This window comes from Bombus fervidus, chromosome 1 (assembly GCF_041682495.2).
Source record: "Bombus fervidus isolate BK054 chromosome 1, iyBomFerv1, whole genome shotgun sequence".
Lineage (NCBI taxonomy): Eukaryota > Metazoa > Arthropoda > Insecta > Hymenoptera > Apidae > Bombus > Bombus fervidus.
In genome coordinates, this window is record NC_091517.1 from 21,453,712 (window position 1) to 21,469,815 (window position 16,104).

Sequence of the window (16,104 nt, forward strand, 5' to 3'; positions counted from 1 at the left end):
AATTAAAATTGTAATTTCTAAATAATCGACGTTGTCAATATGGGCATGCCGATATTTTATTAATTTCCGCTTAGAAAGCGATATGTTGTTATTTATCACCAAAATGGTTGCAAAATTTTCGTCCAACCGCATTGTCATTTGTTGAACAGAAAAGATTTATAAATCTAATAGACGCATGCGATGAACCTAGCAAAATACTTAAATTATTTGAAGATATTTCTTTGTTCGTTATAAGAGACAGAAAGGAAATTTTATAAAAATTTCGTAATTATAAAATATGGTACAATTTGTACATTAATTTACGGTTGTAGTTGCAAAATTATAGTCGCAGTTCGCGGTAAGAGAAGATAAATCTTTGAAGGTTTTATTTTATTTATATATTTCATTCTCTTGAAGTGAAATTATATTATTTACAAAATGGAACTTACGCTCGGATTATGAAATACGAGAGGAAAAAATCGTGACTTTGAAACATTGGTCATAAAGACAATAATACTGATCGAAAGGAATGGTGTGCGTGTGGGAAAATCCAATGTTTAAGATAATGGAGATTCTTTAACGTTTATCTGTTAGCATTGAGTATCAGTGAGTATAATCGGTGTTAAGCGCAAAACTTTCTCGCTGTAGGAATCCCCAGTTTGCATACATGTATTCGTATATCTAAATTTGGAAATACCAAAAGTAAATTATATGAAAATACGAGATAAAACTTGTTTATCGAACAATGTAGAAAATTTGCAGTAGCAAAGAGCAACTTTAGATTTGCTGTTAGTTGATTAAATGTTTGTGCATTTATAGTAAACATGAAAGTATAAGAACAAAGAAATGTACAGTATATGCGTAACATGCAAAAATATATAAAATATTCAATCTTTTTACAATATTTAATACAAATATTTAATACAATTTAGTTACGTTAATAAAAATATAAACTCGCATAAAAATTTGCAGTTCAATTTCGAGAATAGAAATATATAAATGTTATATATGTACGTGGTTGTAAAGATATTATTTATAAAAAGAATAAAACGAAGAAAGATGGAAATATTTTGGTACGACAAGTTCGATTAATTTTAATAAAAAAATATGCACATCGAGAATCAATATTCCTCTTTGTTCTCATTAAACGCAATTATACGACCATTCTATTCCAATTTTCACAATATTCAACATTAACATTGTGCATTGTTCTATCAGAATCGTTTAAAAACATTTTGAATTTTATTTCAGTTCGGAAATCAGCATATTATTATTTTCTATTTAAGCGATTAATTGGAAAGTCGATGAGGGAATGTAAAAGATATTTGTTATAAAAATTATCGGGTGAATTATATACGTATTTTTTCCATATCTGAGATCGTAAAACAGATTTAAACGAAAATGTTTCATAAAACATCCAATGAAAGTATTTAATAGAATACCATGAAATTGAGGCAATTAATTTTACAATTCATGTAATTATAATTGTCAATCTTTAAATCTGACTTATGAGAAAGAAAATAAAGCACTTGTTAAAATATTTAATAAATAGCTAATTGGTTTGAAGCGCAAACGAAGCAACTTAATAGAATGTCATCGAATTATTGATACTAGTTGCATAATTCCTACGATTGTAACTATTGATATTTAATTCTGCAACATTAGAAACACAGATACATTTATCGAAGTAGAGCAATTAGCAATTACAAAAGAGATAACCTTTTTCCATCTGACGCGACCACATAGCAAGAGTTCATTCCAGGTTTCAGGGACTTACCCGTATGCTGATGAAGAGATTGCCTTATATACTACACTTCATTGAGTATACACTTGTACACACATGGTTCAATGGACACGGAGATGTATATAAACCGCGCCAGCTAACGTTCAATCATCAGACGCTTCTTGGTCTATTCTTCAGTAACTTGAACACAGTTTACCGTCGAATTTTCACAAAAGCTTTAGCCAAAATGGTGAAGGTCTATTTTCTTGTCGCTCTTCTCTTTGTGGCTATAGCCGCCATCATGGCAGCACCCGTGGGTAAGTGAACCTTCTATCTAATTAAATAACTCGCAAATTGTCACGAATGTTCAACCGTTTATCGAAAATCTCTCAACATCTCTCTGAAATAAAAGTTGGTTCTATTCGTTAACATTAATCTTTTAACACTTATTATTTTTCGATCTTTTAATATTAATCTCTTAATATTTTCAATTTTCTCATTTAACAACTTTTAAATATTAGCTGACTCGATACGAATTCGATATAAATAACTCTCAAGGAACCTTGCGCTTTTTACGTTTACAAGATAAATGACAATCATTTAAGAAATTCAATTATCCGGTCGAAAGATACGTTCGCTATTATTACCAGAGTTGTATGGACCCTCCATCCTTCTCGATGATTATCAGATATTCAAGAAATAATTACCGGGTATAATAAGGGTAATTAGTAGAATAATTACCAGTAAACGTAGAAAGACAAAACGTTGTTTGTTATTCGTGTTCGTTGTTCATTGTTAAAGACAGCTGCTGTTTTAATGCTCCACCATCTTCGTCTTTCTATTGAGAAATATTCGAGCGTTGATTCTCGATTCCTTTGCCAATTATCGTGTTTCATCTATTATACGCAGCAGACAGAAGGCTTAAAGACGGTATTTAAATTTCAGAGGAGGAATACGAGACCCTCGAACACGCAGGTATCGAGGAACGTGCTGATAGACAAAGAAGAGTGACCTGTGATCTTCTCTCCATCAAAGGAGTCGCTGAACATAGTGCTTGCGCTGCCAACTGTCTCAGCATGGGCAAAGCTGGAGGTCGCTGCGAGAACGGAATCTGCCTTTGTCGCAAGTACGTGATTCCTTTAATTTACCCAAGTTGAACTTAAACAACCAATCTTGAATGTTTTGCTCGTATGTTACACGTGATTCCGTATTAAGACTCAAGTTTGAAGTCACGAGATTTCTGGAATCTCAACGACGATCAAATCTTAAACGTTCTAGCGAATCCAGTAATACTTTAGTGAATCTATTATCGAGCGAGGATTCTCGCGTGTCAAGTGTAATTTTCTTTATTAACAGTCGAATCAATTTCGTCAATTTGTTCGAACTTAAGCGATAGCCAATCTTAGTCTTGACGTCGTGGTAGATCCACTGATATTTCAGTAAATTCTATGTCCACTGTTTAAGTAAGTTTAATATAGTTGGAAAATTCTCGCGTGTCAAGTGTAATTTTCTTTATTAACAGTCGAATCAATTTCATCAATTTGTTCGAACTTAAGCGATGGCCAATCTTAGTCTTAGACGTCGTGGTAGATCCACTGATATTTCAGTAAATTCTATGTCCACTGTTTAAGTAAGTTTAATATAGTTGGAAAATTCTCGCGTGTCAAGTGTAATTTTCTTTATTAACAGTCGAATCAATTTCGTCAATTTGTTCGAACTTAAACGATGGCCAATCTTAGTCTTAGACGTCGTGGTAGATCCACTGTTATTTCAGTAAATTCTATGTCCACTGTTTAAGTAAATTTAATATAGTTGGAAAATTCTCGCGTGTCAAGTGTAATTTTCTTTATTAACAGTCGAATCAATTTCGTCAATTTGTTCGAACTTAAGCGATGGCCAATCTTACTCTTAGACGTCGTGGTAGATCCACTGATATTTCAGTAAATTCTATGTCCACTGTTTAAGTAAGTTTAATATAGTTGGAAAATTCTCGCGTGTCAAGTGTAATTTTCTTTATTAACAGTCGAATCAATTTCGTCAATTTGTTCGAACTTAAGCGATGGCCAATCTTAGTCTTGACGTCGTGGTAGATCCACTGATATTTCAGTAAATGTCCATTGTTTAAGTAAGTTTAATATAGTTGGAAAATTCTCGCAAGTTAGACGATTATTAAATATAGCTAAATTTCAATTTATTAAATTTCGAACGAGTTGAATTTGAACGACGACTAGGTTTTCAGTACTATAGCGTGGATTAAATAATCTTTTAGTAAATTCAATGCCCGTTAAAAATTTTCGTGATACGAGATGTAACTTTTGTTTTTATAGTACCACAGATGTTTCAGGAGAAAATTCGTGTTTTAGTTCGCTTGGAAAGTTTCTATTGTTCGTCGTGTCGGATCTCGTGTCACGTTGATTATCGATAGCTCACGCTGTTACCATAGATGAAGTTCCTACTAGATGGAAATTCATAAGATTTGTTACTAAAACGAGGCGAAAGCAAAGTTTAAAGAGTCAGGAAGCTGATTACCGTTGCTGCGCGTAATCAAATATCCAAAGATATTCTCGTGTCTTAATTTTGAAGTATTGTTGGAGGTAGCTAACTTTCGTATCATCTGGACGTGTTATAGATATTTCAAATGTTAAACAAAAATACTGTAAATACTGTACAGCTATTAGACGTTACGAGACTTAGAATATTCTTATAGCAGAAAATGGGAAGTTCATGTGGTTTTTCTCGTTTCAGGACCACCTTCAAGGAACTCTGGGACAAACGCTTTGGTTAAATCCAATTCTACCGATCCTACACCAAGCTCCGACGAATTTTTCATACAACGAGGGATACGCGAAGAAGACGCGACTAATGTCAAGAGATTACCAAATATTTAAAAAACTACGCTTATTTTATTATAATTACAGTGAATCTTTCCTTACTGAAAATTCCGTGGAACTTAGGTTGTTAAAAAGAATAAATACAGAATAAATAAAGTTTCAAAAGAAGAAAAGACATAAGCACCGAACGATGATTTTTCCATCCTTCGTATTTTATCCACAATTAATAACTATAAATAAAACTTATTAGGCTAACCGTGAAATTTGATACACGAGAGATCTCGACTCTGTATAGAATAAGTTTCTATAAAAAGTACAATTCCAAGGAAGATAGGCGATAGATCGATTCGATTATTTATAGATATTTGTTTATTCGTTTCTGAGTGAAGAAATTGGCTTTGACAATTATTTCTCGGATATACGATACTGTAGGACCTTTACTACAATTACTTTATTTACAATAAATGGATCAAACAGATGTTGGTTAAACAGGAAACGATGGTTGTTTAACGCGAACTAATCACAATATTATGTATTATAATTAAGACAACTAGATAGTTAATTTGCAACTCTCATCACCACGGATTCAACGCTTTGACTTCTCGATTTACAATGGCTGTTAATTCTTCCCATAATTAATTTAATTTAATTAATTAATAATTACTTAATTTGTTCCTTAGCAACCCCTTGTCTTTCGTCTTAGCCTCACCACGCACATGTTCCGCAACCGCTTGTTTATAATTCGCCCGATATCTCTTAGGCCTTTCGTCCACGATACTGCAATAACGCGAAAGAAAGGAAGGAAGAATGTACATTTACTTGCACTATATTCTGAACTCGTAATCGGTTTGGTCGATAATTCCAATTTTCATTTCATTTTCGTGTATCTGCATTTCAGGGACCTAATCCACAGCGTAGCCGTTTTCAATTTAATAAGAAACGCGGTGCAAAGGAAGATCAATGTTTGTAGTGCTTCATAACGAACCCATTATCTATTTCATTTTAATTCTCGTGAATTTTCTGTTTGCTCCCGTGGATAAGCTACGTTGCGCGATACTCGCTCCCTTCTTAATATCCTTCAGATTTAATTCGATTATTAGAGTTAGGCTGGCTTTAGTTTCTGTCGTAACATTATCCTCCGTTTTATTTCCTTTACTTGTACGACTAAATGAAAGTAGTTTATGATTTATCACCATGCTGATGTTAAATAAGAACAATGAAAAAAGAAAAAAAGATCGAGCGTAGCTCGTTTAAGGATTATAACGTATAAAGAGATCGTGGTGATATTTTTTAAGAATAAAAAAGTAGATTTTCTACAAAATCTTTGTCGTTCATTTAGCGAAAGATCAATCTTGTGAAAGTTAATTATTTAAAATTTAATCGAGCGAAATACTTCATTAGAATTTAACGAATATTAGGTGTATAAATCGTAAACATTAATTTCAAATTAGCATATTAACAAATTATATTTGATAATTATAGTTTGCTATTGTGTTATAATTGTAAAGTAACGCGAAATTGTGGGAAAATCGGTTTCGTAAGCAATAATAATTTCCATTGTTCGCTATATTAATAATCAGAATCGTTTATCGAATATTAATGACTGTATCTGTTGTATCATTGACGTGTACGACTGACGCGTATATTAATATTATTCCGTCGTAATATTTGATTATTCGAAGTACAACCAAATTTTAACAAAATTCCCAGGAAAAAGAAAAATTCCTTTTTCTAATCGTAGAACTTTACTCGCGATATTCTTCGTTAAAAAATACGCACGTACAAATTTTCTTCGCAATTATCAAAAATAATCCGTTCTGTATCCACTGCAATTATTTCAAGCTTCATAAATAACTACGTATAGCGATTAATCAGTCACGCCATTCTTAACCGCATCGAGATAAAGCATACGTGCTCGTTGACCTAACAATCACGGAACAAATTACCACGCGCAAAATATCTACGCATTAAATACTCGTAAAGAATGGCCATTTATGTTGTTACTGTAAAATATTGCCTTTCGATATGTACGAGGCTCATGCGTGAATTACTTCTGCGATTATGCATAAACAAAACGTAGGTATAAATTCATCGGCTGCAATACCGAAGCAGCAAATCGATTTATTAAAGATTTTTGTTTTCACCAAGTGACAAATTAGAAATCGATTTTCAGTTTTCGTGTTTTCGAACGACGACAATTTGTTTCATTCGTACGTCTGTTGCTCCTCCCACGAAGAAAAGAAACGACGCACAGGTATACAGGAACATAATTTTATTTACTTTTTATTTATAGTTACTCTTAGTTCGACGAATGTTCTCTTTTCATTCTACGCATTTTCCTTTTCTTTTATGAAAAGAGCAACATAGCTTTTTTGGTCCCTCAGACAAATAACTTGATTTCTATCTCGGATTTTACACGCTTATCGCTATTTCGTTTCAAGAGACGACTAAGAAAATTCCTCTATAAAAGTTCTTTTATAAAAGAAAAGGAAGATATAGATAATGCGAAAAGAATTATTAATCGAAATTAATAATTATTAATGCCGCTATTCTGATAAATAAAATTACGATTCTCTGTATGTGCGCAACATTGTTCTCGTAGAAGAAACGTCAGAACGTTTTCGCTCATCTGATACATTACAAAGTAAACGCGAAATGATGGAGGAAATTTATGAAATGGTAAAAATTAATATTTTTAGACGCTTTTGAAACGAATTTAATTTAATTCGATCGTCTAACCGAATTATCTTCGACAAATGTTGGAGAAATATAGAGAGTGGGGATCAAAATATAAGATTTCTCGTCAGAAAATTGCAGGGAGGAAAGAAGAATAATTAATCGGGACGATTGAAGCCGAATCTTATATTGACTCGAACGAATCTTCCAATAAATTGACTTATTTTAATCATCGAGAAATTCTCTTTGCCCGAAGCTAATATTTGAAAATGGTCCTTTATCCAGGCGTATTTCATCTCTATTAATAAAATCCGATATTCGAATGAATATAAAAATACTATAGCGAGTACCATTCTCAAGTTTCGTTATATAATAATCACCATAAATGCAAACCTCCGTCAAAATTAAAATCAACTAAATCTCTTTCTTCCTCTTATCAAAAAATATCTCCTCCGTTCGTGATAAAAAGAAAAAAGAAATAAATTTCTCTCTGGGAAGGATCGAGCATCCGACGTATGAATGACCTCGGAGAAAACTCGGCGCGTACTATCTTTTTGCGTAGAAAAGGTTTAGTCCGAGAGAGGAAGAGTGAAAGATCGTGAACGAACGAAAGAGAGACGAACGTATAAACGAGAACGAAAGTAAGAGAGAAAGAGGAATTTGGATCGGTAAAAGAGCACAAAAAGAGAAAACACGACTGGAAAACCAATATGCCTTGTGCTTCGGTGTGCAATTAAAAGGTCGAGAGAGTTTACTGTCGATATTTTTCGACCAGCAATTATTGGAATCTTTTTCTCATCCTCCTTCTCCTCCTCCCCTCACCTTTTCCCTGATATACAGCCAGGGTATAACCGGATCGGACTCGCCACGACCACGATAGTCCTGCAGGACTCTTCTGCATGAAGAGCCCTTCAGAAGCGGACAAATGCGGCCACTATATGCACTTATGGTTCTTTCCACGCTTTCATTAAAAATTGGACTCTGCTCTCTAAAGCACCTTCTTCTCTCTTTTTCTCCTTTTTCCCTCCTCTCTCTTCCTCTTTTCATCCGCGTATCCGTCTATTTCTTTTCAATTCCTATAGAGCTGTCTTCGTTCAACGTTCTCCTCTATTCTTCCACATCGGTCCAGGCCAGGCTCCGGCTCTTTTTTCCCTCCCTATCCTTTTTTTGCCACTTCTCGTGGCTCGTGTGGATCGCCAGGATATAGCTCGATGTCAGTCATATTCGTGACTGGCTTTTCATTTTTGTTCGTTCGCCAGGGCCCGTCCTGTGTTCCGTTGAAAATTATTTCCTCCGGTATTCCGCGCCGGGCATTTCAGCCTCTTCAGCTGGAATTCGGATAGCCGGATAGCCGCGATGAATCGTGAATAACAGCGTACACCGGACCGAACTTTCCTCCCGTGGATAACGTTCGTTTTCCGCGTTAAATCGTTCGCGGACGATCCTGACGTTCGCTCTCTTCTTTTTCTTTTTTCTCCTCGTTTAAGAAGATTTTTGATCATCGTTTCCCTGTGATCTCTCGATCGATCATCGTTAACACTAAGTTTAACGAAGATCGAATCAACAAAATTGTAATCGTTGCAAACGGCAGGCAGAGATCGTTTGTATGAAGCGTTTTAGTGGCGGAGGAGAGACTGGTCGCGTTGACTGCCGACGCTAATGAGGTCGAATAGGAACGATTTTTCCGATAATTCTTCTCTTTTCTGTGCGTTATGCTTGGCGAGTTTCACAGTACTCGGCGACGTTATTTTTATGTATCGTTGATCTAGTCAGTGAATTGAAGTAAACGCCATCCACGTCTGTATTTTTTACTTCTTACAGGTATACGTTTCCTGCATGCATGTAGCAAAATGGAATTTCATAACAAACGAAACGGCGCAGGTTTAAAAGATAACAAAAAGTTTTCCCGATTATTCGCAACGATATTTCGTAATTCTATGTGTATGCGCATATACGTGGAATTCTATTCAAACGGAAAAAGCTTTATTTTTTAATAACGTCATGTATGAATTCGAAAAATCGGATTGTTTAACGTACGCGCGAACGTTTCGTATTACCAGAAAGTAAATAGAATAATACGAAACAACTTCGGTGTACGTAACGATAGAAATTAGGAATTAAACGACCACGATAAATATTTTTTAATTCTCAAAATAATAAACGAAAATTACCACGGCGAAGCAGTCTATGGCCTTTTTTTATTTCCATATAAATTTGTTAGACGTATACATGTTAAAAAAGTTTATACGTATTTTATATGTCGGATCATCTTTGGAAAATGGGGCGTGTGATGAGTTTTGCTGCGAGTTGTCCATAGTTGTCTTATACCAGATGATGTTTGTTTATGGGAACGTGTTACAAAAGTTAACAAGCGAATTTAGGTTCGATAACGACTGCACGGTCAACGGGATGACGATTGCGATTAGGAACTCGATGTACGTGTTCACTGGGCTAGTCGAACTTATCGGATTGCACCTCGGTCCAACTGGAACTGCCCTTATATACTCCTCTCTGTATTCCTCGGGTCAATCCCTGATTTTAAGAAGAGTTATTTAATTACTCTATACCTCTGTAAGGTACACGTCCCTCCCGTGACCGTGGCTACGTTCAGTGACCCATCATGTCACTTCGAACCCAAGCCCATTGTCATAAATCTCGGATAATCATAATTGACTTGACTCATAAACAGCTATTTCTCAATTTTATTGTTTAAGTACGACTATAATAAAAAGTCTGGACTAAAGTATCGGAGACCTTCCCAAATATTCCGAAAGAAAAGCTCCGGCGTCCCTTCATCTTCGATATATATAAATATCAATTCTTATCGAAAGGTCAAGAAACATTAGAGTTTTCCTGTTATTTGTATTAAATGTATTAAATGATTAATCGTCAGTTTTATTAATAATATCGGAAACGCGGCTTTACGTCATAATTTTTTTTCCCTTTTTGTTTTCCTTTGCGAGAGAGGAACGTTGTTGACGCGCCTACCGGGACAATTTCAATTTTTGTAAATTCGTTCGATAAACAACTACATGCGATCTAATTCACGCCATTTTTCGTCCCGTTTTTCTTTTTTTTTTTTTTTTTTTTTCGGAGCACACACGTGCGTTATTAAATACACGACGAGGAAAAAGCTGCGAGGTGAAATTGCGTGCCACAGCAACAACAAATCTCCGATGAAATTTCGCATTCAATTTATAACGCGTTGCAATTTCTAGCAGCCACGGTCGTTCGCCGGAAATTCATTCGTTTTCATCGCGTATGTGTGTGCTGGTCACGTAACCAGGATCTTCGATCGTTTACGAAGAGATGTCTCCACTCACGTGTGTTTCTACCTGCAAGTTGAATCTCCTGATCGCAGACAATTCTGTCGCTCGCAACCAGTGTAGAACAGGCGCATCTGGCGATCGGTAGAACAAGAAATTTATATTTTCATATAGAAACCAATTACCTCGACCATATTGGAATTTAGCAATTTCGATCCTTTCCACAATTTGATATGCACAAATTTTCTCGAAATAAAAATTGCCCATTTTTCGACACAATGATACGTGTCACGGGCGTGTGTTCAAACAGGTGACGCATAGCTGAAAGGATTAAATTTGGTTGCGAACGCGTGATTACGGTATTCGATTTCGAAGGGGCAATCGCACGGCGATACGCTCGCTTTTACGGCCGAAAATCAGCAAATCACGCGTTGTTAACGGAGCGCAATCATCGATTGCGAAACAGCGGTTCGCGATTTGCATTATTCTCTAACTTTTGCTGTGCAATCATTTTCCAAACATACACACCGTCTCGCCAAAGTATTTCAACTACACGCTATATACGGAACTTTAACGTCTATATCGTACGCGTTGTACGAAACATTTTGAGATTTCATTAGCATTGTAACGAGACACGATCGTACTGGTAAAGTTTGCATACAATTTGAACACGTATGTACAAGTTACAAGATACTTATCGCGAACGTATGGCGAAAGACAATAAAAGCAATTTGGACGTACGGAATACCACTATGGGGGGCAGCAGCAACGGGCTACATAAATAAATTTTTTTTTTCACGTGGAGAAATCCTCATGGACACTCCGCCGCTACGGGCAGCAGCAGACAAGTGTCGAACTCTTACCGACTCTTAAAACTCCACGATGGGCTGCCTGCGCGTACGTTAAGAATGCTCCGTGGTCTCGTTCTTTGCGAATTACTATCGGTGCATTGCCCGCGGCCCCTTAATCGAGCCGATCCTAATGCATTGGCACCAGTGTGGGCCATTGCTCCTGGCGCCATCCCACAAAAAAATTTGGTAAGTGCCGCCGAAAGGCGACAGTGCCTTACCATTTATATGTGTTCCATCCTTGTCTAGGGGAGTGCTAAACGTCTCTCCTTTCATATTACATCCATAAATAAACTAGAGTCGCTACAATCGAAGATAGTGAGAACAACAGTCAACGCTCCATGGTATGCCAGAAACGAGGATATACGCAAAGACTTAAAAATACCAATAGTCAAAGAAGAAATCGGCAGGTACACAGAAAGATATTAGGGTGTCGGGAAAGTGTCTTTCTTTCGCAAACGTGTTTTCTACAACGGTGCAGCTTCATACAAACGTGAAACCAAGTCTGTGAAATGAAGAACAAAATGGATCGTACGTAATTCGACAAAATAATATAAAACAAAAAACGTTGTGCGTCTATTATTTCCTCATAAAACGAAAGAAACTTTTCGGACAAACTAATGCAAGGAAAGAACGGCAACGCATCCAAACCAGCTTTTGTTGAGCAAAACTCTCATAGAAAAGAAACTAAAAGGAAAACACCCCACTGACCTCACTAGAGAAATAAAACAGTCAAACTCGAAGATGGTCTCCTGCTGGGGGTAACCATCCACGTGTTACTTAGCAATTAAGCTAGAAAAATTTATCAAATGTTCAGCTGGACAAATCGTAAAGTACAAATTAAATAATAATAATAATAATAATAATAATAAAACGTATGGCATATATCACAAGATATATACCACAAACGCGCTTAGTAAAACCGCTTAGTATGTAAAACGCGCATGATCTTAAGCGTATAACAAGCGTTAAATGTGGACCGTTAATTGTGATTTATTACTGCGTGATGGATAATCAACCGTTTAAAACACTTTGACTGCCACGTTGGTCAAATATGACCGGCCACGGTTTCTCCTGTGACGCCACGGTGGTCTTTGGTGACCGGAGCGCTTGAACTTCTTACAATTGTAAACATTTTCTTTTTTATTTGGAAATAGTTTACGATCGATTCTCATTGAGAATTATAAATAAATTATTCTGGTATGGTACTATGACGCGAATAATAAATAATTATCGTATGTTTAATTCTAGCTGAATCTAACGTTTAAATCTAGAGAGTAATGTCTTTTTAGCCTGCAGATCTGATCCGTCGTGTCAAGTAATTGAGTAATTAGTTTTTGGAGTTTTGATGGTTGTTAATTCTTATGTTATATCTATTACTGAATTTGTTTATTTCTTAACTCTAGGTATCTTAAGGTCGCCGTGTATTGTTTCGTTGGTAACATACCAAGATGCATCTATTAAGGAAATATGAGAACATATCTTGCATCTAACGGTGCATTGTGTTTGCATCCATATCTTCGAGGAGTAATCTACGAATATTATTATAAACACAGCTTAGAAAATAATCACAGCTTAGAAAAATAAATGCTGCTTTATAAGCATATAATTGAAGTTAGAAGTGTGCACATACCTTACTATTGTAGTATCCGGAATACTACTAATAATTAATGATGGTATATTTACGAATATATGGTTTGTACTGATGTTGATTAGACAGGAAACGATGGTTATTTAACATGAACTAATTGCAATAACGTACTACACTTTGGACAACTCAATAATTAATTTGCAACTCTCGTCACAACGGATCCAACGCTCTCTCTTTCACGCGGACCACATTCTCTCGACAACGCTAGCAACTCTATCTCGATAACGCAACTCGCACTCTCTGAATTCTCCACTGACACTGACTGTGAATTTGTCTTTCTGCCTTAGCATCCCTTTTGTCCCTTTGTCTTAGTCTCACCACGCACGTGTTACGCAACCGCAACCTTTTTTCTACGAAACTCTTCAGCTAAAGGACCGACGACACATCGATGGGCCTGTCGACACCTTGGCTCCCGACGATCTTTATGGTTTACCCGATATTTTTTGGCCGTTGTCCACGATACTACACTATTATATATAGAACGAGCAAATACCTTTTACTGATATCTTCTAAACGTTTCAACAATATATTCTGCACGTTCTGCTTACGACGAAATAACAAATGCGGATGGTTTGTCGCAATAAACGAAGCCTTGTTATAATATGTCGCTTTTAACTGTTACCAAGGCGCCACGGTGGTCACCCGTGACCACCAATAAGACAAACGGTCCATCGGAGAAGAATATTGTCTTGCATCATCGATTTATCATTATTTTGCCATTATATGCTTTGAATAATAAAAATACTCCCGTGGTGTCCTAAGCGAAACATGTGATTGTTTGTATGAAGCACACGCTTGTATCAAACATCTTGCAATTTCTACGTATACTATACTTTCAGATTTGTACCAAACTCTAGTAATATAATCACGATAGTCGAGTTGTATAACGGTGCAAAGATGTTTCCTGTAACACGCATAATATATTCGTAAATGCTAATTGGATAGGGTGATAAAGAGCAAGGGAAGGACAAGAGAACTGCCTAATCACGTAGTTCGTAGATCCGAGTAGTTTAGCGTAGTTTAGGTTAACAGGATCGAATAAGTAGGTTTAGACACACGTTTAAATATGAGTGGAAGGATGTTGGCAAGTAGAGTAGACATCGAGTACCGTCCAAGTGACGTCGAAAGAATAGAAGTACGTGCGGCATACGAAGTAGAAGTGCAAGGCCAGAAAGATACGAACGGAATGTATCTTGTAAAATATCTTGTAAACCAACTAGAATTGCGTAATAAATAATAATAATATTCGTAAAGGGTATTTAAGTAAATGTTCGAATACTTTCACGAGGCTTCTTGTATTTTCGCTTCATCGATTTCTCGCTACACGAAAGTGATTCTCCTAACTTGCACCTTTTATATTTCAATCTCGCTCTTATTTCAACGAACAAAAACAATTTGCAAACAGAGGTCTCGTAACTCGCGTTTCACGAAGATACTTGATACGAAATTTTCAAGAACGATATATCGTATTTTCTTCAAACTCGAGATATCTTTAAACGTCGGAAACGTCGTTTTATACGACCGAGTAATAAACGATCGTATAAAACTCTGGAAATAAACTCGAGGGAATTATCTTATCTATCTATTAGCCAGAGTCGTAACCATGTCGAAACGCTGCAGACATCGTGTAGAGACAAGCGGTTGACGCTGGTGTCCCCGAAACGAGTGACCGGCTTGGAAATAATGCGATCGCAGGAGCGCAGGTCGGTTTGGTCGGTAGGCGAATTAACGCTCAGGAAATCGGATTACGTCGTGACCCACAGCACTGACTGTCTACTAACTCTTGCATTAGCCTCCGTTCGAGCAAATTGCGTTTAGCCTGGGCTAAGAGGAGAGGACGATCGGCTTGCCAGGAGTACTCAACCGAGGTAAATTGCTAATTCGCGACTCGCAGAAATAACGTGGCCATGGAAATACGCGGGATTTGGTCGACCAGACGCGGTTGCTCCCTTTCATTATCGCCAACAGCTCGTGCTTTCACGGTAGAAGTTATAAATCGATAGTAATGGTGCGCTGATTCGAAGTCTCTTGGGACGTGTGTTCGAAGAGGATTGCCCTTTGTTTCGCTCCTATCCCCTGTTTTTCCTTTCTTATCCTCGCAATCGGTAATTTTACAGTTATTAATTACAGAATATCGATCGATCGTGGATTAATCAACGCGTTCAATGCGGCAGGGATCGCATGGGTTTTCCTTTAGCAACGTATTTATCCAGGTATCATCCGAAAGAAAATAGGAAATTCCGATCACGCGTTCGTTCGCGTATTTCGCATTGAGCGTGTTAACGAGAGAATACTGATAGCTTTTGTAACTGCCGAAGAATATTGGAAAGTATTGGTTATTCGTAAGAAAGCTTAAAATGCAGGTTTAATATTCACATTCGTTTTTGGCAAGATCGAATGGCCTTTATATAGAAACGAAGAGTTTGCGGCTTTACGAAATGAATTATTTTATCAGTCAGCTCGCGGAACCAGAACGTGTAGAACTGTAAATTTGCTTAAATTTTATTGGTACAATTGTGTTCTGAATTCTCGCTTCCTTCTTGGGTATTTCGAAAGATCACAAAAATAGACGAAATATAGAAAAAAATAGACTCGTAAACGAAGTAAACTTCGTTTTAAATTTCCCGCATGTACGTTCTTTGGAACGCGAAGCACTTACATAATTGCATACTTTGAATTGCTACCAAGAAACGGAGAAATTGTCGAAACTTACGTTTCCTCCGAGTAAAATCTTCTTCGTTATTTCTTCGTTCGACTCGGTCGCTTCTACGAGAAGAATCGGATTTATTCTTGTCCGATCTATACGCATTACGCGTTTCAAACGTATCGCAGACGAATGTGTTCCGTTTGCGAGGACAAACTGTGCTCGTCCGAGTTAATTAAATCCCTCGAGGGTAGGTTAAATTGCCCGCTAGGAAGTTAAACAGATAATTAGACAAATTGGCAAACTGATCGGTGCCAACAATTACGTTTCCATGAGGCATGCGACGTGGTAACTCTTTACGATTGTTGCACCATCGATTACAACCGTCGCCCTTGATGATGTTGCGTAGCATATCGTCTTACTCATCCTTCTGGATGCAATTTTCTCTTTTGCGACATGTTCGTCAAAATATTAGGTTGTCCGAAA

The 16,104-nt window shown here is 36.7% G+C and overlaps 1 protein-coding gene and 1 non-coding gene across 2 annotated transcripts; one reads left to right on the plus strand and one right to left on the minus strand.

The window, feature by feature from the left end:
- The first annotated feature begins 1,843 nt into the window (after positions 1–1,843).
- Def1 (defensin 1) lies at positions 1,844–5,029 on the plus strand. Its single transcript, XM_072009486.1, has 3 exons — positions 1,844–2,019; positions 2,648–2,828; positions 4,448–5,029. The coding sequence occupies exons 1-3, from the start codon at positions 1,950–1,952 to the stop codon at positions 4,485–4,487; spliced, it is 291 nt and encodes a 96-aa protein (XP_071865587.1). The 5' UTR covers positions 1,844–1,949; the 3' UTR covers positions 4,488–5,029.
- A 6,472-nt stretch (positions 5,030–11,501) lies between these two features.
- Positions 11,502–11,606, minus strand: LOC139991903 (U6atac minor spliceosomal RNA). Its single transcript, XR_011800964.1, has one exon. It is a non-coding gene; the product is annotated as a U6atac minor spliceosomal RNA (small nuclear RNA).
- Between the last annotated feature and the right edge of the window lie 4,498 nt (positions 11,607–16,104).

Excerpts from the sequence above, each read along its gene's own strand:
- Def1 (XM_072009486.1), top strand. The coding sequence starts at position 1,950 with ATGGTGAAGGTCTATTTTCTTGTCGCTCTTCTCTTTGTGGCTATAGCC. Across the intron at positions 2,020-2,647 it reads CATCATGGCAGCACCCGTGG|AGGAGGAATACGAGACCCTC; the intron begins GTAAGTGAACCT and ends TTTAAATTTCAG. Across the intron at positions 2,829-4,447 it reads GGAATCTGCCTTTGTCGCAA|GACCACCTTCAAGGAACTCT; the intron begins GTACGTGATTCC and ends TTCTCGTTTCAG.